This window comes from Miniopterus natalensis, chromosome 15 (assembly GCF_054644295.1).
Source record: "Miniopterus natalensis isolate mMinNat1 chromosome 15, mMinNat1.hap1, whole genome shotgun sequence".
NCBI classification, from domain to species: Eukaryota; Metazoa; Chordata; class Mammalia; order Chiroptera; family Miniopteridae; genus Miniopterus; species Miniopterus natalensis.
In genome coordinates, this window is record NC_142095.1 from 23694415 (window position 1) to 23714549 (window position 20135).

The following is a 20135-nucleotide window of genomic DNA, read 5'->3' on the forward strand; positions in this document are numbered from 1 at the left end:
ATTGGCATGGAACTTCAGTCAGTTCTCAAATACATGCTTTTTTCTATTTATCACCAGAGAAAACGACATTTTTCCATCTGATGCAAAGGCATCATGTATTAATAAAACATTTCTTTTTGTAATTTAAAACACTTTACCTCCTTTAGAGTCATTCCTTCCATTTCCATTTGATGTTGTTACCTCTTTATTAATGGCGGTCATATCTATATCATTTTCTTCTACAGGCAAAGGCTCTGGCTAGCAAAGAAGAAAATTAACAGTGTGTAAGGTTTCATAGCAATATACGGATCTACACTCGGCTGGAGGGAGGATGTGCCGCCGCATTATTTACCTCCTCCTGTGTCCCGTCAGCAGGGAGCAGTCGACTAGGACCGAATCTGTCATCTTGCACTGCACTGATATCCAAGCTCCTTTTGGGGTTATAAGTATGTGGATACAGAGATTCAGGAAGGTGTTTATACTCCTGGGCGCACTGCAATACAATAGTGCACTTTAAAACAGGACTGAAAATATCTTAGAGATTAAATGGTGTTAAGTTGGATCAGGATAACCAATACTTTGGGTAATAAGATGAATTTAAAAATTTGCAAAATTCAAGTTTTGAAAACTAGTCGACACTAAAAAAATCCATTATACAAAGGACAACTGTCCTCACTTAGAAATTTTTTTAAATTTTTCCATGACAGTTTACATTCAATATTGTCCTCACTTTTTAATGTCATGTCCACTAAAATATCAAATCTAATTCTATTTCTATGCTTTTGCCAAGGTATCCACCACATTCCAGGGAAATACTCAGAAAGGAAAGAAAAGACAGTTGTATTGGTAAATACATACATTAATTCTCAAATTATTATAAAATTTTCTTTCATATCATTTCTAATTAGTAAAAAAATCAGAGACTCAGAGTACCCATTAAAGACTTAAGTATTTAGGGAATAAAGATCTTCAGTTTTGATGCCAAAGAAATGAGATGTGAGCTGTTTAATAACTAAGGTCATCGAGCTTCTTTACGTACACTGAAATTGGTTTATGCTTTGAAATAATGTTCACAAACATTTTCACTTAACAGACGGGAGGATAGAAAGTATGCTTACTTCTAAAAGCCAGTGCTCTGAAACAATATGTATTCCTCTTTCTTTTACAGATTTATACTCTCGGTTAGTGTCATTCTGTCGGCCTTGATAGATGAAATGAGTCACTGTTTCATCAAAACTCCACCTGCAACCACCAAGCATAAAAACCAAATAACTAAGAGAAATGTCTACATTCGTCTAAGATCATTATTGTCTCTGAATAGAATATTCTGACCTTCACAAAACCTTCAAGAACTAGCTTAAGCAAGAATGTTAAATAAGTTCCACTTTTTTTGTCACATTTTATACATATATTTCTAGGTCTGATTATATGCAGAGAGATATTTGGAAGGATACAGTTTAATATATTACTTTCTTCTTTATACGTCTCTGAATTGTTTCAACTTTCTTATAATGAATATAACTTTACAGTAATAATAAAGGTATTTTCAACTCAAAGCATTCCATCTGTCCTGCAGTTGTTGGCAGTCACTATTCACTGTACACGTGCTCTACACCCCATAACAGATCATGTGGTTTACACATCATCTCCATACGTTCCTCACAGCAATCCTGACACACAATGAAGAGTGAACTGATATGGCAGAGAATATTTTTAAAGGATGTGGTAAACTAAAAATCAACTGGAGAGATTTTGTAGATAAAACAACACCCTAAAAGGCAAAAGAAATGTTTCTTTGTAGATGCTAACAAGAGCTTGAGGTTACCCCTAGAAACTTAGGCCATATCACCACCAATGAAAAAATGTGCCAAATACCTGTAATCTGCTCCTAGAGAGGCCGCAATCCCATTTAGTTCACTCTGCTTCTTACTGAGTTTTTTACTAACATAAACCACTACCTTGTGAAGTGGCTTTGGAGCTTCTTCCTGTCCATGGAAAATAAAAGAAACAGATTGACCACTATTGTTTGAAAAGTTTTATCTAAAATATCCTTTTAGTAAGAAAGAGAACTCTACCTTCTCTGATTGAGCACCCTTCAGTTGAGGGCTGGCAGAAAGAGCGACAGCATCTCTCGAGCTATTTGCCAAAGCAAGTTTCAAGTTTCTGACAATGACTTCTGAGAGCGGTGTACTCAGTTTCCTGTTCTTTTGGGTAGGACCTCCTGGAGTTTCTAAGGCTGCCAGTGCATCCTATATGTTCAGAGGGGGAGAGGAGGAGAGAAAACGAGACCAAGGAAGAAGAGGGGAAGGAGTTAAAGAGAGAATCCTCAAAATCAATTGGATTGCAACTGTTACCTTCCTTCTCTGGTTTTCCTCTAAGCAACAATAAAATGAAATACTATCTGTATCTATACACTACAAAGAAAAAAACTCATACTGTCCAGCAACTTGGTTTAAAGAGACTCATAAGCTTACATTTTCAGCACTTTACCACATCTTGCCTGAATCTTAGACTTTAAATTATAGTTTAAATAAAGGACAATCAAAACCAAACGGACAAAAAGCACAGAAGGAAACAAGTAAGCAAGGATGGGTATAAGCAAAACAAACTATAAGGAAGGTTAAGAAGTCAGACTGAGCTGAGAATTATGAAAAATCTTCAAAAGTACAAAACATGTTCCTATTGCCAAGCCACCCAGTTCCCTCACAAGAGGAGGTCACTGCTGCGCAGAGGCCTGCTTGTTCGCTTTTCATCTGCACAGTATCCCATGTTCATACAGAATGCAGTTAATGGTGCTCAAGTGATGAATATTCAGATTAACAATCTTTTGCCAGTATAATGAGGCGATTCACCTGGTACACACACCATTTTGCACATACAAGAGTAAAGGGAACCATTTAAGTAAAACATAAAGCATTTGAGTGTATGCTTCCTAATGCGCTTGACAACATAGTGGGTAAGCTAAATAAATTTATTTGTATGTTTTAATTTTCCACCCTCTTATACTAAATGAGATTAAACATCTTTATGCATGTGTAATATTTCTATTTAATTTTTTTTTTATAGCTAGCCCTTCCTAACCTTTGCCCATTTTTCCACTGGGCTATTAGTCTTTTTTATATTCACCTGCATGAAGATATATATACATGTAAGTTCATACAAATATCTACAATGTGTTGTTACTTTTTTATATATACAAGCTTGTTCCCAATTGGCAGTTTGTCAAATTTTTGCCATGAAGAATTTTTTGAATACTTTCACTGTACATTTATAAAATCTGCATATTTAAATGCAGAGAATTTTTTATTGCTGTCAAATTCATATGAATTTTTATTTCATTTGGGGTGTATGTTATAGTTAGAAAGGCCTTCCTCATACTGAATTATTTAAAAACAAACTCTCTCATGGCCTGTTCTAGAATTTTTATGTTTTCATTTCTTGTGTTTAAATATCATTTATTATATAATACATTCTCCTAACCATGTGATGTAATCTTGTGCATTGATTTGATAATTTATGTGACAATAACAAACTACTTCAATTACTGCAACTCTGTTTTAATAATGAGGACTAGTTCCTACCCTCAATTATTCTTTTCATATTTTTAATACTACAGTAAAACCTTGATATAACAGACTAATTTGGGTGAGGCGGTGTTTGTTAAAGACAAAAGTCTGTTATATAACAAAGAAGGTTTTCCAAATGTGTATGTTAAAAAATTGACAAATTAGTCAGTTTACCTGTTTTCACTTATGTAGACACAGGTGTAACTACGTAAGAAAAGTTTTTCACAGAAAAGTTTTCTATATGAATTACCTTAATTTTAAATTTATACTGAATAGATCTAGTAAATGTGTGCATTCACCAGTCACCTCGTGTAAACAAATGCATACGGCTGGGGTATGGCTTAGCACATGTGGGAACATCGGCTGGCACACATTAAAACTGGTGCAGAAAGACACGCCATGTGACAACAGAACTAGTTACTGCACTTGATGGCGTGTGATCACGTACTAATCATTCCATAAACACTGTTTACAAGCAGTGACTCTTGGATTTAAATATGTAAACTAGAGTTGTAGATATGAAATACTAATTTATGTTGGTGAAATTACTAGAGTGTTTTTTCCCAACATATGGACTACTGCTAAAATTTGTTAAAAATACCAGTGAACTAATAAATAAAAAAAAATAACCTGTTAACTTAATTATAAGCAAACCTTGGTTAAAAGCATTTTAAAAATAGGGTGTTAATTTTCACATGTAACATATGGTCCAGAATTTTGCCTATTAAATCCAAAGTCTGTTAAACTGAAGTCTGCAAAATTGAGGGTTTACTGTATTTGTTTGTATTTTTAACAGAATCTATTACCTTCATAGATCTTTGCGATGTTTAATCTTTTCTGTACAAACATGGTAAGGCTTTCTATTTGCTAAAAGTTTTTGTTTATTTTTTTAAATTCCTCAATAGCATTTAAAAGTTCTTCATATACAAAAGAAATAGGAAGCTCCATACCACATCTGCCCGCCTTTCAGTGCCTGTGACATGAACACTACACTTCCCTTCTTGTACTTTCCTCTACTTAAGCACTAGATCCAAAGCCCTCTCACTAACTCAAAAGATGTGGCTTCAGCAATTCTCCCCTCTCATCTGCATCATCGATTAAACCTCTATTGGATGACTCACAGTGGCATACATTTATTTATGCCATCTTAAAAACAAAACCTTCTTTTGATACTATTTTGCCCTATACCCACTGACACCCTGTTTTTTGGTTCCCCTTCACAGTAAAACTCCTCAAATGCATTTACATTCACTGTCTCCAATTCTTCTTGCATTTCCTTATGAATCCACACTGGCTTCCTCCACCATGTCATCAAAAACCCTTATTGTAAAGACCACCAGTGACCTCCATAATACTATATCCAGTAATCAATTTTCTGTTCTCACTGTTCTTGATCTTTCAGCAGCATGTGACACAGTTAACCACCCCTTCCTCAAATACTTTCTTCCTTGGCCCTTAAGAATCTCTAGGGGTATATGATTACTGCTTGTACTATTTTTATTTTACAACTTCGAGTAAGTTAGAAATTGTTTCCAAGTAAAAGGTTTTTAAAAAATTATAATACCATTTGGGAAGGATGGGGTACACTGGGTGCTCAATACACTGGTACAACCACTTTAATAGTTTGTCAGTCTCTACTAAAATTGAGCTAAAACCCAGCATTGCTGAAGCTCGCATAAGAACTGATGACCAATCAACACAAGCCATGACCCTAAACCCCTTACTCATGATTTTTGTCCTGAAAAGCCCAGAATGGTAACTTATTGGGGAGTTCAGGCTCCAAGTGATATAGCTTCCCATTCTCATTGCTTAGCGTTCTGCAAAGAAAGTGACTTTACTTTCTCTACTGCAAACCTCCCCCCCGCAAATCCCCAGCAATTTCACTTCTAGGTACATACCAAAAAGAAATGCATGCATACGTATTCCAATAGACATGCACAAGAATGTTCACAGCTGCATTATTTTGTAAGAGCAAAAAACTAGCAACCACGTAAATATCCACCAACAATAAACTGGATATGTAAAGTGTGGTATATCCATAATGAAATATCACACATTAATAAAATCAATGAACTACAGTTAAAAGTAGCAACATGAACAAATCTGCCAAATGAAGGCTGAACAAAAAGAAAGGCTCAAAAAAATAAATATCATGAGTTCACCTACTGAAAAGTCAAAACCAAGCGTCACAAAGCTACAGTGTTAAAAGTCAGGAGTGTTACCTTTAGGGAGTTAGAAGGAAGCAGTGATGGAGAGGGGGCACTGGCAATGATCTCTTTCTGACACATACAGTGACTTCCCAACTGTTAACACTGACATTTCATTTAGCAGCACATTTGCTGTACTTTTCTGATGTGTCAATTAAACATAAAGTTTCAGTAAAAGGTTTCTTTATTGTGAGGACTAATATATGTCCAATTCTGTGATTGTTCCACTGGCTCTTCTCTGTTTTCAGAGTTAAAATTAATTATGCCATCTTACATCAATTTGAAGAATTGCTGATTATAAGATGAAGTACGTACTAGTTTATCACCAAAAAAAAGAGAAAAACAGGAAAACATTTCCAAATAAACTATGACCCTAAACCAGCAATTTTCAACCTTTTTCATCTCATGGCACACATGAATTACTAAAAACTGGCACACTAAAAAATATATTTTACTGATCTGACAAAAAAACCCACTAAAAACAACAGGTATGATTTTGATTCATTCATACTGGACAACTACTGTTGTGTTGGCTATTGTCATTTTTTTATTTGACAATCCAAGGGAAGAGAGGTCAGTGCCCCAACTAAATAAATAGCCAGGTACTGCATGTTTTAACAATTCTTGAGGCACACGGTTGAAAATCACTGCTCTAAACGATGAAGTTTTTCAACATGTTTTGTACCGTCACAGAGACTACTTCAAAACCGTCAGCTTTCCTCTGCAAGGTACCTAGATGGAAACAATGAAGCCCAAAGAGGCCCTGATTTCACACTGTATTTATCTTCAGCTGTTACCATAGATATAAAGAGGGAATCAATAATATGAAGCTACTTGCCAACATCTCTGGAAAACTTACTACTACAAACTTTGGAGGTGATGTAGATTATAGTGCTTTAACTTTATAAACTATAAAATTGTTAATGCCAGCACCACTTTCTATAAACCTTACCTTTACATCAAAGGAAGGCTTGAAGAGTTTGTCCTTGGACAGGAATTTTGATGGTGTATCCAGGTCTAGAGAGGGCTCCTTCTGGAGTGGCTGTGCTGCTGGGGGGACCGAAGCCTGCCTGGTGTGCTGTGAGATCACAGCACGGAAAGCTTTACTCTGAAAGCGGTTCATATCTAAAGGGGTAACAGCTGTTTTTCTGTGAGTTTCCAGGCATGTGGCAGGATGCTCCAGAGCATTTGAATTTAGATTCACTCCATTTGTTATTTCAGTTTCTAAACTTTGCTCTGGAGATTTAAAAAGAAACAAATGTGAGCCACTAATGTCACCTTTTTTCTCTAAAGAGGCATATAAGTGAGATTTTTCATCTTACTGTTAATTTTCATATGAATTCTCAAGTATACTTTAAATCACAAAGTTATATACCTCCTTTCCAAGAAACAGACCGGATGATGTATTAAAATACGTTGAGTTAGACAAGCACGTCAACTGAAACAAATAATGAAATCAATTTCCCACTTCAGCTTGTTGTAACCTGAAATATTCTCAATAAACCTCGCAATTGGCCAAAAATTATATAAATAAATCTTATCTTAGTCAACGGCAGAGTAAAAAGAAAATTCCAATTACATGTATTCAGAGTTAACAACTAGTTAAGTTTCTGGAAAAGTCCTTAATGAAATTTTGATATGACCAAAACATCACTCTGCCTCAGCTGTAAAATTTCCAGTCTGTCTGGATAAGTGATGGCTCTGAGAGCTGTTCCCAAGCTGCTGAATTGTCTGTGAAGTTTGTCCAGGGATCCCACCCACCATCTTATAAGAGGGGTTACTGTGTCTTCCTCCCCCTGCCTCCTACTTTTTTCCAACATTTAACAAAAACACTTATTAGATGGCTACCCCATGCCAGGCCCAATGCTAGCCGATGGAAATACATAATGCCTAAAGCATGCATATTCCTTGCTTTTCAGAGCTTAGAGCTGAATAGGGTGGCATGAACGTAAACTAGAATTATAACGGATAAGAGCTATAAAAGGGGTGGCAAGGGTGTGATGGCAAGACAAAGGGCATACTTGGTTAGGCAAGGAAGGCTTCCCAAGGAAAGTGACAACCAAGCTGAGAACTGGAAGATGAGGAGGAAGAGCAGGCAGGCACGAGGCGGGCTAGAGAAAACATGCCGAAGCCCAAAGCCGAGAGGAAGAGAACACTGACTGCATGTGTTGTGTATGAGCCACAGGACAGTAACAGGACCCAAGCTCATATCTTTACACTTCAAACACTGAGCCCCTAGAATGCTTCTACATTGTTTTAGCTTTCAGATAGTGCCTACACTTGCTAGTACAGATACAAATCAAACATTTGTGCTATGAACACATATCTGTTTTTCCATCTAAAAAGGAATGCTCAATACCCATCGTGAAAAGAAATCAATGACCTTTCATAAAACAAGCTTTAGGCACGGCACAGTGATATCCCAGAAACCATCAAATTGTAAAAACATATATGTATAAAAAAATAAAAGTATTAACCTTCTTTGGTTGAATTTTCAATCAGAAAATGGCTTTCATTTGCTCTTTTTCCCGTTCTAGCAGTCTCCAACAGCCAAGCTATAGTAACTGCCGGCAAATTCCACTTCTTGGAAGCTTCATATTTAGAACCACTTGGTTCTTTCAATACGAGATGTGTACTAGCAAACATGCCTTTCTTTGCATTGGATTTGCGAACAAAGAATTCTTGAACGCTAAAAGTTGTATTTAAAGAAAAACAAATGGTCATATACACAATTAGCCAGTAAACTAAGAATGAGGCTTCTAATACAAGTGTTGTTAGAGTTCTACGTATAAGTAAATACTGATTAAAAGCCAGTTCTCTATCTTAATATAAGCTAATCCCCTTACTACTCTAGAATAAAAATGTACTGCTACAGTTACATTTTAATAAAAATATAAACTAATTAATTAAACTAGACTTTCAAGAAATAACCAGAGAATGTTCCTTTTTAATTAGTCATCACCCATCCACCTTGTCCCCCCCCCCCAAAGGAGGCAGGAACAACTAGGGGAGCAAAGAAAAGTATATGCATAACACATTATATATTTTAGCCAACTACAACTGCTCAAAGCATTTTCACATATAATCTCTTTTGATCCTCTCAATAGTTGTATAATACCAATTATTTTACAAAATATTATAAAGATACAACCTGGGAAAAGACAGAGAGAAATTAAGTGACTTGCTTAAGATCACAGACAGAAAAAGAAGTCTATCACTTGAGGTATAAACAGAATTCAATTATTTCCGTTATGACTTCTGGGTTTTATGTTCAAGTTCCCCACTTTTAAAATTTCTTTAACATTCTACATTTTCCTAGTATTTTCATTTTTTTTCATATTCAACCCACTGATTCATGAAGTCTGTCATGTTATTTTCTAGGTTTTCTACAATTTCACTTTTCAAAAAGCATTTTGTTACATGGTATAATTCAAATATAGAACACAGCAAAAAAGGAAATGCACAATTTAATGATTATAAGGTGAATACCCTTCTTCCACCACCCCCATCAGAAGGCAGAATCTTGCCAGCCACCCCAGGACCTCTCCAATGTGCCATCTCAGTTACAACCTCCCTTCTGTCCCTTCTTCATAGTAGCCACTATTTGAATATTTATGGTAATCATTTCCATACCTTTCTTTATTTTTACCACATAGTGCATCCTTAAATACTACATACAGTTCAGGTTTATGTTTTTTAGCTTATATGTTCCCTCTTCTTTCTCTACCCCCCTTAAGATATATTTGTTGAAGACACTAGATCATTTATAATGTAAAGTTATCCCAGAGTCTGGACTGTGCTGATTGCATTATTGTTACACATATTATCCTCCCATCTGTATTTGCTATAATCAGTAGCTGAATCCAGAGGCTTCATCAGACTGAAGTTCCATTATTTTGGTACAACTACTTCAAGGTGGAGGTGTGTTCATCAGGAGAAACAGAATGTCTGATTCTCTACTGTGATTTACTATTGATTTTCAATGCCTACATTCTTTCATTCATTAGAAGTTACAAACCTATCACTCCTTTGTTTATTTATTGGGATACCTCTATAAAGGGAAACTCTGTCTTTCCCATTATTATGGTACTCTGACACAGATGTAGGAAAGGCAGGACAAATACTTGATCCTTGCCCTATATTTACCAGCCCTCAAAATAATGGGCTGGTTTCCTAGCATTCTTCAAACATGACCAATTAGCTTAGTTTGTTTGGCATCATTAAGAAGTCATGATTGAAACATTGGATGTGTTTCAATCCACTGCCATTATCACCTCTAGTAATACTTAAATTTTCCTGTCTTGGCCAGTGGAGTTCCTTTTGCCACAACCCTCACTAGTAGTCTTTGATAATGTATTTGCTATCTGTCTGACAAAATGTTCCACTGGCACCTTTGCTGCCCCAGATCTGGAATTATTGATTTCTTCAAGCTTTAGTTTCCTTTAATGGGAATGGGCGGGGTAGCTCAGTTGGTTAGTGTTGTCCTGATATGCCAAGGTTGTAGGATCAATCCCCAATCAGGGTACATACAAGAATCAACCAATGAATGCACGAATAAGTGGAACAACAAATCAGTGTTTCTCTATCTCTCTCTCTCCTCCACTCTAAGAAAATAAAAAAATCCAACGAGGACCAAGTCTACAACTGAGGTACGTGTCCTTAGCCAGAATTGAACCCAGGATCCTTCAGTCCCTGAGCCGACGCAGCCAGGGCCTGAGGTTTTCTTTATGGCAAATTTCTTTAGGCAACCTTTATGTGGGTTCCATAGGCACTTGAAAAGGTATGCTCACTGTTTCAGGGTAGATATCTAACTATACTATTTAAATCTGTCCTTCCTTATTTTCAATTTGACCTGTCATGAAGTAAAAGATGGCAATAAAGTCTCCTACAAGTATCTGTTGATTCCTCCTTAAATCTCGTGTTGTTTTTGTTTCATGAATGAGTCATGCTCTACTTGATACATCTATCCTTCAGTGTGAATAGCACTCTTGAGTTACAGGCACAGGCTCTCTTTTTCTTGTTTCATGCCTTTTGATCTGAATGCAAACTTGTCTGACATTAGAACTGCAACTCCTCCTTTCTTTTTTTATCCTCACCTGAGCGTACGTTTTTATTGATTTTAGAAAGAGGAAGGGAGGGAGAGAGAGAAGAGGGAGACAGAGGAAGAGAGAGAAACATTGATGTGAGAGAAATATTGATCAGTAGCCTCCCATTTGTGCCCTGACCAGAGATCAAACCCACAGCCATTTGGTGTACGAGATGCCACTCCAACGAACTGACCAACCTGGCCCAGGGCCCTTCTTTCTTTTTGTTTGCATTTACTTGACATATCTTTGCCAATCTTTTTTTGTTCTGAATCACTCATTTATTTAATCAATCCGCACCTGAGGATATTTTTTCCATTGCTTCTCAGAGACAGTGGGAGAGAGAGAGGAACATCAATGTGAGAGAAACATTGACTGGTTGCCTCTCTCACATGCCCCGACTGGGGCTGGGGATCAAAGTACGTGCCCTTGACCGGAATCAAGCTTAAGACCTTCAGTCCGAGGGTTGACGCCCTAACCACTGAGCCAAACTGGCTAGGGCTGAATCACTTTGTTTCAGGTGCATCTCTTGTTTAAAAGAATTTTAAGTAAAGCTTCATAATCTAATCTAAAATAACTGTTCTTTTAATGTAAAAGTTTAGTTTATTTACATTTACTGATACAACAGTTTTCTACTTCCTTTTAAAATAATCACGTAGGGTTAATTTGGGTTTTGGAAGCAACTTTTAAATCCATTTTCTTTCTCCCAAAGTATTCATTATTGCCATTTAACATTTGCATTTCTGGCTGAAGAGGAATAATGAATGTATGCTGAAAAAAATAAATCAACCATATGGTACATGGAAGGAAGTAATGCTTAGATAAGCAATATTCAATAATGGCACACGTATAGCTATAAACATTCCCTTTCCTGGTAGGCAAGCATTAATATCTATAGTCTTAGTATCTGCCAGGCATCCATCTGGTACACTCTCCCCTCTCCCTTTGAGCCATCACATAGATACACTACACACTACCCATATTATAAAGACACCCAGTGGAACTGTAATTTGAATGTTCTCCAATAAGTCAAAATAAACAAAAATACATCAAGACAGCATGTACACTAAAAATACTACATACCTTGCTCCAAGGAACTTTGCTAAGAATGTCAATGAATCTTTTTCTGCTCCCACACACTGGCTGAATGAAATAACACAATCCTCTAAAGGAGTCATTCCTGCCATTACTGGGATTGGCTTGAAGAGAGGACTTGACTTTGGATCAATTAAAGTCTGACAGTCTATACAAGTTACCTTTAAAAACAAGAGAAACAATAACATCAACCTGAAATAAGCAACCAGTGGCTAACACTTGGTTCGGTTACAGCAGCAATAATTTTAGTTTAGGTAAAAAGCAATTTTACTTTAATATAAACTTTTGTATGCTCATTCTCAATACATTTCAAATCCTAATATGTAAAGAAATATATATATCAATTCATTGTATTAAATTCTAAAATAATTAAAAACAGACTTACTGAAGTTATTAAATATTGCTTCAAACTAAATTTCTTTCAGTGTATTAGTTTATAATTTTTTTCCTCTTAATTCTTGAAACGTTAAAAAAAAAAAACATGGTGAAATTACCAGTGATAAGCCAGTAAGACAGAATACAAAAGTGCATTTTCATGCTTTGGTTGTGAGAAAACAGGGAAAACTGAATGAAATGACCTGGAGTGACTTCCTTATAAGAAATGTTGCTGTTTTGTCCCCTTGGAAACAATCTCTACTCTACCAGGATTAGAATCAAGAAGCTTGAACATTTTCAAATTCAGAATTTCCTTTGCTAAAAGCAAAATCCAGACACTACCCATACCCAAGCAGCAATTTACCTAAATTGAACTGCCTAAGAAATAAACTTTAACACTCTAGGCATTCAGATACCCTTCAACTGCTAGTATTTTCTTACCAGCCAGGTATTTGTAACAACTTCTCCCACAGTTGCTTCTATTTCAGACCCCAGCAGAGGAACCACAGCATAATCAGCAACAATTCTGCTCTGAAGGGATATGACTTTTCCAGCATTTTCTCTTATGGCAGTTGCAATGTTAGATTCGTTTTCATCACTAAAACCCAAAACAAGGAAACTCTTTTGGCTAAATAAACCTTCTTCAGTAATTGTAGAAGCATCAGGGGGGCAATGACTGACAGAAGTTTGGTTTTCTTCTTGCAGAGAAATATGAGTAGAATCATTAAAGGGTTCTATATAAGTAGTGTCATTAAAGGCCCCAACTTCAGACTTTGCAGCTTCAACTGGAAGAGAAAAAGAAATGTTTTCTTTTTTAAATATATCTTTATTGATTTCAGAGAAAGGAAAGGAGAGGGAGAGAGACAGAAACATCAATGATGAGAGAGTCATTGATCAAGCCTGCAACCCGGGCATGTGCCCTGACCGGGAATCGAACCCCAATCGCCTGGATCCTAGGTCAATGCTCAACCACTGAGCCACGCCCAGCCAGACGAAATGTTTTCTAACAGATAGTTTATGTTATAAAGTTTATTTCATAGCAAGGATATTAAGGTAACATAGAGCCTGAGAATTGTGACCACATTTAAAAACTAAGGCTTTAATAAGTACACACTGCATGTAAAGGATACGATCCCACCCCATCTTAAACCCACCCCATCTTCGGGGTTACCAAAAGTGTTACTAGTATAACCATGTTTCATTAGGAAGGACTGTTCTAAGTACTCCTAGCATAGTAGAAACTCTAATTAGTTGAAAATTATGAAGCTCTAATAATTCCATGGGTGTCTCTGTTCCAAAACTGGTTTAAATAATTCACAACAGAGAACATATCATTATGGGGGAAAAGGAAGTAAAAGGCCTAAATAGTCAAGCCCTTTATAGAGAAATAACTATATAAATGTAATAGTAAGAGAACTATGGTAACTTCTCTTTAAAAAATTCCTAAAATATTTCATATTGAAATTGGAGCTACTTAGCTTCTATATAGATTTCTTAAGAGAACTGATCAAGGACCCAAGCAAATGGTCTTAACCTTGTTTTAAGATAAAGTTGGCTGATAGGAAGTAAAAAAAAAGACATAGCTATATAAAAATATAAATGTCAATAAAATACAGTCTCTAATATGCAATAAACATTGTCAAATCAAGACTAAAAGTTTAAGAGATAAAAACTTAATGTGTTTTTGAAAACTCTAGTGGCACTGTGTTGGAAGGTAACACTTCATGGTAGGGATCAGCAAAACTATAGCACAGGGGCCAAAATGGGCCCCATAGCCTGTGGGTTAAGAATGGTCTTTACATTTTAAAAAAAGGATTGTTAAAACAGAACAAAACAAAAAAGAATACATGATGAAGACAGAATGTGGTGGGCAAAGCCTAAAATATTTACTGTCTGGCCTTTTACAAAAAACCTCCCCTTTATGGGATTTGAACAAGCTGGGAAGCTATTCAAGGATTCTTCACTTCCTCATTTATATAGGCATTGTGCCTAAGTGCTTTACATGCATGTAATTAATGCTCATGATACTATGAGACTGACACTAACATCTACACCCTTTCTCCAAGAGAAATTTCAGGTTTAAAGAATTTATGTAACTTGCCTAAGGTCATAGTTATTGAGTGGCAGAAATGATATAAACCAACATCTGTGTGGCTCTTTTTATTTCTATTCTCATCTCCAACAGGCATTAAAATTTTCACTTTTAAACTAATTACTACCATACATATATAAATAATATATAGGGTATCCCCCCAAAAATGTAGACACTTTGAATAATTATAAAGGCAGTGTTTATTAAAGTATATTTCATTTTCAAAATGTAATAGGATCTACAGACATTGTGTGTATACAAGTGTATATATTATGTACATTATATATACATACAAAATTTATTCCTACCTAATGAAAGTATTCAAATTGCTCTTATTGACACTCTGAAGAAGTATAGTTTTGTCTAGAGCATTTACTGTATTAACCCCAACTAAGGATCAAACCCGCGACCTAAGACACACCCTGACCAGAAATTGAACCTGCAACCTTTTGGTGCATAGGGCAATGCTCCAAACCATCTAAGCTACCAGGCCAGGGCCATAAATGAATCTTGAAGACATTATGCTAAGTAAATTCAGCCAGACACAAAAGGGTAAATATTGCGTGATTCTATTTAAATCGGCTACCCAGAATAGTCAAATTCATAGGAAATAGAATGGAGGTTGTCTAGGACTGGGTAGAGGGAGAAATGAGAAGCTGTTGTTTAATGAAGACAGAGTTACAATTTGGGAAGATAAAGTTCTGGAATGGATGATAATGATGGTGGCACAACAATGTGAATATAATTAACACCACTGTATTGTATACCTAAAATGGTTAAAATAGTAAATTTTACGTTCCATATATTTTACCACAATTTAAAAAAATGCAATATCCAAAATATTCTATAGAAAAGTTCAATTTAATGAGACTTAAGATCAATGTTCAAAATACTCCTATCTTATATACCAGAAAAACAGTTCAAAAGTGTAATTTTAAGAGATATAAATTAAAATGTCAAAAAGAATAAATATAAGATAGATAGAAAGCAAGAAATTAGGAACAGCTCTAACATAGCATGTCTAGGATCTTATGAATGTAATTATGATTTATTAAAAGACATTAAAAAAGAATAAATTATATAGTGACATATCCATCTATTTTCATGGATAGGAAGATCTTTTCATTGTAAAGATGTCAATTCTGCTCCAAATTATAAATTCAATATGATTGCAACCAAATTCCCATATTGATTTTGTGCAAATTGACAAACTAATTTTAAAAATTTGTATGGAAGCAAAAGTATAAGAAGAGTTCACAGTTTTGTAAAGAAAACTGGAGTCTTTTCACCTCAGATATCTACAAGACTATTATAATAAGACAATCTGTGTGGTATCTCAATGGAACAAAATGGAATGCCTAAACACAGATCCCCACATGACAGAACCTTAATAAATGACAGAGGCAGTAGTGCTAATTGGTGAAGAATGGGCTAATTCAATAAAAAGTACTGAAAACAAGTGATTATCCACATGGATGAAATACAATTTGAATACTTCACATCAAATACAAAAATCAACTCCACGTGGAATGAAGACATGTGAACAAGTTTAAGACTTATAAAAAATATATGTAAGGAACAACTTAATAGTGATATACTGAGGCTGTTCTCCCTCAAAACAGCTCAGGGTCTCCAAAACAGCATGAACCCAACAGCAAGTGGTGGGGAGAGGTCTGAAATCCAAAAGTAGCTAGACTTTCCAAGGCCAGGATGTGTGCTGCACAACCGCAGGGGGCGCTACTCACAGAGACCACCTGTAAGTCCGTCCCAGGGATAGATTAACATGGCAGCTCCTCTTGGGAGGACAGTAGTCTTAGGTCCCGAATTTAAAATTCCTAGTGTTCTGTTAAGGAAAACTGTTCTGTGATTAAATAACAGAAATAAAAGCAATGTACAAAAAAAAAAAGAGTAACTTTATGACCCAGGGTAGAAAAACTTATAAAAAAATAGAAAAGCACAACCACAAAAGAATAGATTGAAAAATTCAACTACTTTAAAATATTATACCCAAATAGCATAAAAAAGATGCTCTACCTTTTAGTAATCAGTATGAAATTAAAACCACATTGCGATCTTTACATCCATCAAACTGGCAAAAATGTCAAGCCTTTACAAGAAATACTAAATGTTGAAAGTATGTGCAACAGGAACCCTTACTATTGTTCTAGTGTAAAGTGGTAAGACAAAGCAATTTGCATTATATAAATATATATCCCAAGAATCAACCATGCCCATCCTAGAAAGATTCTTGCTTATGTGCAGAGACATGCATAAGAACAATCTCAGCAGTACTGTTTGCAGTGGCAAAGAAAAGACACAATAAAAATGTCCACTGGTGGGAAAATGGACAAATTATAGTATGCTCATATAGCAGTGTAGTATATTCATAACTGGTTACTTGGATCAGATGATTCTCATATTTCAAGGAGGAGGGCAGGAAAAGAGTATATAAGATCTACTATTTATATAAGTTAAAATATACACAAAATGAAAGTGTATATATGTTGTTTACACAGGTTGTAAATTATAAAAAATGGGGAGGGACTCGCAGGCATAGTAGAATATTCTTTTTTTTAAAGCTAGAGTAGGATATGGCTACTAATCGTACTATTCTGTATATCTTTCTGGGTGTATTAAATACTGCAAAATTTTTTTAAAAGAAGATATGCTGCTCACTACTCTTCACTGGAAATTTCCCTATCATACTAAGACTACTTACTAAGATGGTAGTCCTCAATGCAGCACTAAAGACCACAATAACCTAGAGTAAGAGACGTTTGTTACAAGGTTAAAATGTTATAGTCATGGGGATGTAAAGAACAACATAGGGAGTACAGTCAGTAATACTGAAATATGTATGGTACTAGGTGGATACTTGAAAGATCAAGGGCATCATTGTGCAAAGTATATGACTGTCTAACTACTATGCTATACACCTGAAACTAATACAAAATAATACTGATTGTAAACTGTAATTAAAAAACAAAAACATTCATGTTGTTACAAACTCACACAAACCAAGTGATGCCAGACATAAAACAGATAAAAGTGAAGCTCCTGAGAAAAGAAAAAAGGGGTCAGAGGGTTCTTAGCTTTGCCTGTTTAGAAAAAGTGATAAACAGGCTCTCTCCCTCTAGGGAGCATACCCACGCTTTTCTTCCCTCTCAGGCATACATCTCCTGAACTCTAAGGGTCCCCAGGAGACTTGCAACCAGGGGAGCAACAGGCAGTGGCAGCTCCATCCCAAGCTAACCCACCTAAACCTGTCCCCAAGGCTCCTTTTCTTGGACTTTTCAGTGAGCCAAAGCAGCCCTGCCTGGGCTCTCCTGCTGCTGCTTCTATTCTAAGCCCTTCCTTGTTTCACTGTCCCCAGCTTTAGTAAATGTACTCTCAAAATAAAAAAGTAACCAACATAAAACTTTAAGCAAAGGAAAAGGTTTAACTTAAAAATCTAAAAAACCTGGCAAAAATCACATGTACATGATACTACTAAAATAGTTCCTAATAACTATAAATATTAATAAACTATTTCTTACCTACTATATTGTTATTATTTACATATTGAGAGAGTAGATCTTCATCAGCTTGCTCATGATTTTCAGCAGAAGCAAAGTCTTTCTTGGAGAAGCTGTTCTTCTTTTTTAAAAGGGCTGTTTTACTTTCAGGTTGATCTGAAACTGGAATTTCCACTGGTTTGTAATTAGCATGGATATATGGCTCTTCAGGAAGCATATAACTTTTACTAAAACACTCTAGCAACCATTTTGCTCCCACCACATGAGGCCTACAAAAATAAGAGTTATATGTTAGTTTAAACTATAAAGACTATCATCCCACTTGCCATGCAGTTTCCAAAATTACATGTACATGCAATTTTAAGAAAAATTATTAGAGTAGAAATTGCTGTAAATTAAAAACTGAAAAAACCTGTGGGCTGATTTATCCCAAAACTGTTTCAATTCATCATCATAGTCTCCCACAATAACATGAGTTACATCCTCATTGAGCTGGTTAAATCGAACTCCACCTCCACTGTTAATAAGCCGCCTCAGTTTATCTAGTTTTCTGCCACTAAAACCGCAAAGATATATCTGCAAAGAAAGAAAATATTTACTTTAGATTAATGCATGGAAGATGTTTTATTTCTCTCATAAGTAACACATTAAAAATATGTACCAAAATCTACTGTGTGTAAGAAAGACAACTCTTATGTACATTTTAAGATATATTGATAGAAAAAAAGAAAAAAAAAAGATGAGATATATTGAGGAGTATATTCTGAAACTTTGACTTTTTTAATAATTCTGAGATTTTGATCTTTATCACTTCTTCATAATACCATTGCATTATTATCCTTCACAATAGATACTTGATAATTTTGATTCTTTTAAATAAAAGCCAGAATTAAATTATCTTCTGAATATTAGTGCATAGCAATTTCTAAAACAAAGGCAGCTTCTTAAAAATTTTACTATTTGTAAATTTAAAAATATAGAAATGAGTTAAATGCCTGAATTAAGAAAATCTATGTTTAAATTTTGGTTCAGCTGCCGATGATTAACCACATGACCATGGCAAGTTACTTAGGCTCTTTAAACTAATTTCCTTACCTATAAATCAAGATATCTTTTTCAAAGAGTTAATTACACAAGAAAATTCAAGTCGAGATGAGCACTGCTTTGTGGATAATACTTATACAATAACTTATTTTTAACTATATATGTATCTAAGCCAATTTAATTAATATAAAACTCTTTTTCATCTGTATTTTACATCTTTTATTTTTTTATTATTATTATTTTTTTAAATATATCTCTATTGATTTCAGAGAGAGGAAAGGAGAGGGGGAGAGAGAGAGAGAGAGAAACATCAATGATGAGAGAGTCACTGATCGGCCGCCTCCTGCACGCCTCTGACTGGGGATCGAGCCCGCAACCCGGGCACGTGCCCTGACCGGGAATTGAACCCCGATCGCCTGGATCCTAGGTCGATGCTCAGCTGCTGAGTCACGCCCGGCCGGCGTATTTTACATCTTTTAAAAACTTCTTAAGAACAAATCTATTCTAACTGCATTTATATCCCAAACCAAATAACTTCCATTACTAGAATGCATTTTTAAAAAAATTAGAAATACACACTTCCTGTAAGTAAAGAATAAAAGTCATGTCCAGAATTAGTATAGTCTAGGACAAAAGATTATATAAGAAGCTTTCTGTTCTGCCAGTAAATTGATAAGTTTTAAAAGTGAAGGGTAAGGTAACTTGCTCAATTTCCTTTCTTAACAATAAAACAGGGTTAAATCTTTGCTACTCATTGAGAATTAATACATAGCCTATTCATTCTACAAGTAGGAATATATTATTTTCCGCTCTAGGAGATCTATAGCATATGATGTTTCCATTAAGGCACTTATAACTATTCATACACTAAAAAATTAAATAGCCCAAGAGATACTAAACAAAGCGGTGAGTCTAATGATTAGAAATACAGGCTTTGGAGAAGATGGCTAGTTACTTGAGGTCTAAGACTCTGAACAAGAATTTTAATCCTTTAAGTCTCAGCCTCAGGATAATATCCATTTTAGAGTTATTTGTGGGAATTAAATGAGATTATACACAACATAGTAATAATATATAGGAAATGATTAGCACAGTGTCTAGCATATTATAAACACTTAAAAATCCACTAAGAGATCTCAAAATACAGTAGTTCGAAAGTCTAATGTAGTTAGGAGGGT

General features: G+C 35.4%; 1 protein-coding gene across 1 annotated transcript in view; it reads right to left on the reverse strand.

Annotated features, from left to right (window-relative positions):
- TOPBP1 (DNA topoisomerase II binding protein 1) overlaps positions 1–20135 on the reverse strand; it is a 41617-nt gene that overhangs the window by 11519 nt on the left and 9963 nt on the right. Inside the window, exons 8-18 of the mRNA XM_016224367.2 lie at positions 18326–18489; positions 17935–18182; positions 12748–13091; positions 11920–12092; positions 8230–8441; positions 6705–6988; positions 2055–2228; positions 1855–1964; positions 1098–1221; positions 332–472; positions 138–237 (exon numbers count right to left, since the gene is read on the reverse strand). Of these exons, the coding sequence (XP_016079853.2) occupies positions 138–237; positions 332–472; positions 1098–1221; positions 1855–1964; positions 2055–2228; positions 6705–6988; positions 8230–8441; positions 11920–12092; positions 12748–13091; positions 17935–18182; positions 18326–18489 (2074 nt within the window). The remainder of the gene's footprint in view (positions 1–137; positions 238–331; positions 473–1097; positions 1222–1854; positions 1965–2054; positions 2229–6704; positions 6989–8229; positions 8442–11919; positions 12093–12747; positions 13092–17934; positions 18183–18325; positions 18490–20135) is intronic.